This window comes from Musa acuminata, chromosome BXJ2-6 (genome assembly GCF_036884655.1).
Source record: "Musa acuminata AAA Group cultivar baxijiao chromosome BXJ2-6, Cavendish_Baxijiao_AAA, whole genome shotgun sequence".
Lineage (NCBI taxonomy): Eukaryota > Viridiplantae > Streptophyta > Magnoliopsida > Zingiberales > Musaceae > Musa > Musa acuminata.
Window position 1 is genome coordinate 39,119,016 of NC_088343.1, and position 6,864 is coordinate 39,125,879.

The 6,864-nt window shown below is 33.1% G+C and overlaps 1 protein-coding gene across 1 annotated transcript; it reads left to right on the plus strand.

Annotated features, from left to right (window-relative positions):
- The first annotated feature begins 5,202 nt into the window (after positions 1–5,202).
- On the plus strand, positions 5,203–5,935 carry LOC135613803 (RING-H2 finger protein ATL68-like). Its single transcript, XM_065110836.1, has one exon. It carries the CDS (start codon positions 5,232–5,234, stop codon positions 5,913–5,915), a length of 684 nt encoding a protein of 227 aa, XP_064966908.1. The 5' UTR covers positions 5,203–5,231; the 3' UTR covers positions 5,916–5,935.
- The last annotated feature ends 929 nt before the right edge of the window (positions 5,936–6,864 follow it).

The window sequence follows — 6,864 nt, forward strand, 5'->3', positions numbered from 1 at the left end:
TTTCATTACATCATCGTATCTTTTGACATCTCAATTTTTCTTCTCTCGATATTTGACATGATATTCGATCTTTTGACATAACATCAAGAAATTTTATCACATCTTTTGAGCCATTAACACTACTTTTGATCTTCCAGTATAATATATAATCCTTTAACGATCCGAACCTTTAGTCAAAATGTACCTATATCACTTATATTATCATAAGATTAGTTTTATAAACTCATCAATTGATTTTATTAATAAAATTTAAGATTTAATATTATTAATTATGGTCATATGATCATAAATAATAATGTTAAATCTGATGAAATCAATTATGGTAGGATTCCGTTGACGATTATTGGCTAATAGAAAAAAAAAAGTCTAATTATAATAGGCTTTCTTAGGAGATGAACTTATGGAAGGAACTCACATAATTACTTATCATTACTCATCATAGACCATCTACTCTCGTTTATAAATAGGTAGGATCTTTTAGAGACTCAACACACACAACAAAACGTACAATAATTGAATACACAAAAACACAAATATGCGGGTATGCGAATGTGTAAATATGTGACATTATTGAAAGATTATAGATCTTCTCTCATCTCCCTTTAGTCATGTAAACTAATCAATGAAATATTACATATCTTCTCTCATATATTTTATATCCATAAATCAATCAATTATAGTAGTCCAATAAAGAATAGGATGGAATAGAGGAGAATGCGAGTTTAGTTCTCCTTGTAGATCGACATCACTAAGATCCGATAACAGTGTGCTTATTGATCAAATAAATGATTTCTTAGCAACATCAAAGGTACATATTATAATATTTAGATATATTATTATTTGATTTTAGATTTTTATATTAAATCTCTTCTGCTTAATAATAACATATTATGATTTTTATGCTTGCACATTCGACATCCGATATGATTTTTAATTCTTTGACATAAAATCAAGAACCTTTATCATATCATTTGAGCCCTTGGCACTACTTTTAATCTTCAAGTATAATATTTAATCCTTTGGCGATCTACATCTTTAATTGAAATGCACCTATATCACTTATATTATCGTAAGATTAGTTCCATAAACTCATCAATTGATTTTATTAATAAAATTTTAAATTTAATATTATTATTTATAGGCACATGACAACCACATGTCGACCTCAAAGAGATGGTCAATATTCCATGGATCAATTATTCCCAATATTTTGATTTTATTAAGATGAACTTTCTTAAATAATTAAGAAAATATATGAAAGATATGAGAAAATATATAAAAAAACCACTATAAGGGGATTTTATCTTGGCACTTTATTTTATTGCAACACCTCATCAATAGCATAGTTATAACTTGACCAAAAATTGACCAATAAGATTAATATATATTTTATTTTTAAGTTACAATCTTGATTTTAAATACTTTTAATAAGATTTCAAATCTACCATATATATCTTGGGTAATTTTTCTATAAATTACTCATATTTTAGATTTTTTTTCAATAGTTATCCTTATTTTAGTTTTTCCCAAATCACACCCCTAGTTTCAAAAATATTGAACCTGCCCCTTCCTCCACTACTCTCCTTCACTATCTCTATCACTTTCGTCATGTCTACTCACCATTATCGCTTGCCATCCATGAGAGGAGAAAGGAGAGAGAAGGGGGGAGAAAATGGAAGGGCAAAGGGTGAAGGGTGAAGGCAATAGGGAAGGAGGGGGAACAGAGGAGATTGTAGGTTACGAGAAATGAGAGAAGAAGTGGGGAAGGAGGCGAAATAATGTGGAATAAGAATAAGAAACTTCTATAAAAGTATTGACTAAGTCAATACAAAAAAAAGAAGCTAAATAAACTTATCAAGGAGCCTACTTTGGAACCTCAAATCTTTCAAAATATAAAAGTACTTGAGGAGTATAATTTATGATTGCAGAGATCTTATGGTGATCTATAAGCAGGTAACAAGATCCATAAGGATATCATGGAAAGACTAATTTCAAAGAGTCTAAAATTGCCCACTTATCATTTTTATTTTTGTATTTCTTTTAATTATCTCGTATTGTTAGTTAATTAGTTTTCATGGCCTATAACTAGTATAGATAAAAACCCCATTTAAGTCTATGGAACCATGAAAAATAATATCTTTCAAAAATTATAAGAATCTTCTCTAATAGGAGGAGTTGATTCCTCTCTTCACCTTTTATAAGGTTAGTTTGATGGAATAATTTCTAGTTATATTTTCTTGATTTTATTTTTATTATGTGTTAGTTGATACCAGAGTCTGCTCTTGGTGTTAGCATAATATGTTTATAGTAAAGAAATTAAGAAGTATGCTCTATACTTGTCACTTATAGTAGTTCTTGTGTATCAGAAATTTAATTTGCTAAGTACAACTTTATAACCCATCAAGATGAGGTATAGTGATGATAATGGTAGCGATGACGATGGTGTTATTGATAATAGCAATGGCAATTTTGATAATAATAGCTTTTGTGATTGAGGCAATGACAACAACCATAACAATAATGATTGGAAAGTGTCAGCCCTATGGGTGGTGTTAGAAGCACAAGAAGTAAGAACGACTTAAGAACTCCGAGAGATTCATAACACTCTAATCGACATAGTATTATCCACCCATGACAACAAACAGTATATAATGATGATTCAAAATATGACATTGAAAGATAACATAAGACATTAAGTACCACCTAGATAAAATAGACTATTTGAGGATTACCATCTCAAAGTAGACCTCCTCGTTTAATAGTCACCTCAATATTGAAGTATTTTTTTACTAGAATTATTATGAAGTAGAGAACTTATTCAAGGTGAGAGATGTCCCTAATCATAAATAAGTTAAGCTTATTGTATATAAGTTAAAAGGAGATACAACAACATAGTAAAATATATTACATAATAACAAAAGAAAATAAGAAAAGACACAAATATAGATATGACAGAAGATAAGGTAACTTTTAAAAGAAAGATTCCTTTGCTAGATTATGAACAATTATTATTTCAATAATAGTAAAGCTGCATCTAAGATACTCGATCCATAACCGAGTATATTAATGAGTTTCTTATACCTTTCAACCAGATGTAACTTATCAAAATCAAAAGACTAGCTGACAACAATGTACCCTAATAGACTAAAATTTGTAATAACAAATAGAATGCTTTAAACTCCAACATAGATAGTAGATGAAGCTTATAATATAATATTAAATATTAAAATATTATTGACTTAACCTCCAATTACTATTCGATAATTTTGTACTCTGACGCATACTTTAACAAAGAAAAGCAAGTTATGATTGAGTCAATATAACTTATAAATTAAGACACAAGTACTGAAGTAATAATAAGACAAGCTAAACATATCTTAATTATCACAAATAATCCATATGCTCGATCCTTGGTTGAAAAATATTTTAAATGTGAGGATCCTGGTCATCATTCCTATGAGTGTCGTGCTTGTAAGACTATCAACCTTGCATATAACAAAGATGACTTTAATAAAGAATAAGATGCTCAAGCTTATATGATTAATGATATTGACAATCTAAAATAGCAAAGGAAAAATGAGAAAATGTGATGTAAAAAGATTATTACTCACCCTAAGGCAAGAAGATCTATCTCAATACAATAAAATCTTTTATTCTCGATGTAGTGTTAATAACAAAGTCTATGCATTGATCATATACAATGAATGCTCTGACAACATCATTTCTAAATCATTAGTGAGGCACTTAAAATTATAGACAAAAGCTCATCCAATGCTATACTAGTTATGATAGATTAAAGAAGGCCCAACTGTCACTATAAATGAGATCTATTAAGTTCCTCTCACAATCGGGCAGCCATAAAGAGAAAGTTATATATGAGGTAGTTGATATGAATGCATGTCATGTGCAATTTGGAAGGCCATGGCATATGAATGTAATCCACCTTAGAAGAAAAGATTATAGTGAAATGAGAAGAAAATTATCATTCAACCAACTAACAAAAAGTGAGACAAATCTAACACTTCTAAAGTGAAGTGAAAGTAGGAATTCATTATCAGTTCTAAAGAAAAAAGAGTATGCTATGCTCTTATTGTGAAGGGAGAAAAGTCATATGAAGTAAAGATTCTAAGAAAACTAAGATTGATATTGAAAGAATTAAAAAAGATAACCTCTACAGAATTACCAAATGACCTCAACCCATGAGAAATATTCAATACCAAATTCATTGGAGTCGAAGAGCAAATCTACTGAATTTACCTCACTACCGGATAAACCCAAAAGAAAGTGAGATATTAAGAGAGAAGTTGAAGAGTTAATGTGAAATGGGCATATTTGAGAAAGTATGAGCCTATGTGAAGTCCCGATTATTGATACCTAAGATGGAAGCTATAGGATGTGCATAGATAGTAGAGTCATCAATAAAATCATAGTCAGGTATCACTTTCTCATACCTTGACTAGAAGATATATTGGATCAACTAGAATGATCCAAGATATTCTCAAAGATTAATCTTCATAACATATATCATCAAATTCATATAAGGCCTAGAGACGAATGAAAGACTCTAAGAAAAGAGAAGATTTATATGAATAATTAGTTGTCATTTGGTTTATCCAATTATATTCATTACACTTATGAATCAAGTACTTAAACTATTCATCAAAAAAAATTATAATAATATATAATAAAATATATTTTTAAACAAAATCACACATATATTTTAAATAAAATAATTAAAATTAAAAATTAAATATATATTTTACTATTGAACTATATAATAAAATATTTAAAATAAAAAATTAATTATATATTTTTCTATCGAGCTATATTTTGGATGTCAATGCTTGATTGGTTTTAGGGAGGAATTAATTTGGTGTAATGGCTGTCGTCAACGCGGAGCAGGAAATATTTGACTTCTTAGAGATGACGTCATAAAACCTTTCAATTCCCAATTAAATCTTCACTAATAATCCATCAAGAACGTTGCAAGTTCTTTCTTCCGCAGGATTTCAACACGTGTCGAACGGAACGGCATTCGGAATCCAAAGCCGCAAACTTCTGTGGCAATGGAAACTTCGTATCCGATTCTAGATACGATTTGTACTCGATGAATTCGATCCCGTCTACGATTCGGAGATCAGAATCTCTCTATATATAAAGCCGCTCCGCTCCATGGTAGGAATTAATCCGAGTTCACAAAGTTGAAGTGCGACAAGAAGGCGAGGGCGACGATGGAGACTCCTCCTGATGATGGCCATGCCGATTGGGTTTTCAGGGCCTATCAAACGGAGGGGACTTCGGCGTCGCAGCCGTTATCGTCTCCGGTGGTGATCAACCTCGGCCACAGCGTGATGCAATATCTTGAAGATCGATTCGTGGAGAAACCGCCCCGTGCCTACTACACCTTTGCGTTCACTCTCTGCAACTTCCTCGACCAAGCATCTCGCCGCCAGGCGATCTCCACCGTTCTCTCACGCACCGGCGCCTATGGTTATGACATCTGCTTCGCCGGGCGGTTGGAGAGGCAACTCGTTGCCTTCTGCAATGATCCAGTCGAGACGGCTTTCAACTCGGGCAACGGGATCGAGATGATCGTTGACGTATTTTTGTCCGACTTCCCGAGCGATGAGGAACCCTCTTTGGACGTCGAAGGCGTCGGCGAGGACGGGGATTTCGTCGGCATTCCGGCGTCGACGGACGCGGTGAAGGAGCTGGCGGTGGTGAAGTACGAGCGTGGAGGAGATGTCAGAGAGGAGAGTTGCATCATCTGCTTCGAGGAGTTCGACGAGGGCGTGGAGGTGACGCGGATGCCATGCAAGCACGCCTTCCATGGCGGCTGTCTCACTCGATGGTTGGAGAGCAGCCATGTGTGTCCTCTCTGCAGACACGCCATACCTGCTTCTGCTGATCCCTGAAATGCTTCTCCTCTTCTTGATCTCCCCGAGATTCAGAGACATCTTCTGTTTCCTGCTTCTGGACTGCATATTGTTACAGATGAAGAGAAAATAAGTGCCAGCGGATGCAGTCGATTCAAAAGGTAGATAATGGCGTTCGTGTTGTACATACATTTATGAGGACTTGAAGGAAATAATTGGTTCTTGAAATGATAATGCTCTACAGCTACCGACGAAGAAAGAGTCCTCTGTTCTATGCTTACCGAAAACATCCTTGTTTTCGGCAGATCAAACAAATTGAGTTGTGTGCCTTTCAAGTCAATTTTGGAACGAACAATAGAGTAATTAAGAATCCCTGATGGATTTAGGAAGGGTTTAATTTGGCATCTAACAGTGACTGGGCGTCGAAAGCGAGCAATCCATTAGATACGTAGCAAACTCTGGTTTCTCCTATATATGGCAATGGAAATTTCCGAATCTAAACTGCAACTTTATATGGCAATGGAAATTACGTGTCGAATTCTAATTAGGATTTCTTGCAACGTAATGCCATCCTATCTGGGATATGTCGAGGCTCATCGTTCTACCTAATTTGGATTATTAGAATCACTTAGAGAGAAGGATGAGAATATTTATTACAGGTTAAATTGTTAAAATGTACAATCTAAAAGAGGACCGAGAGAAATAAGAAATCCAATGGTATCAAGATCATTAAATTCTGACTCATAATGAAAAAAAAAAGATGTAAATCTATTTACAAATCAGTCGCTTATAATTTATATAGTGATTGGTACATCTTTAAAATTATAGTGTATGATAATTTATTATTATTTATATATATTTTATTCTGTTTCCCTTTCATTCCTTATTTCTTCTTCTTGGTGTGCTCGTGACTTACCTCTTGTTTTCTCTATTTTATTCTCTTAGGTTAAATATCAATTTGTTATGATCAATCACTATTTAATGGTCT

Excerpts from the sequence above, each read along its gene's own strand:
- LOC135613803 (XM_065110836.1), top strand. The coding sequence starts at position 5,232 with ATGGAGACTCCTCCTGATGATGGCCATGCCGATTGGGTTTTCAGGGCC.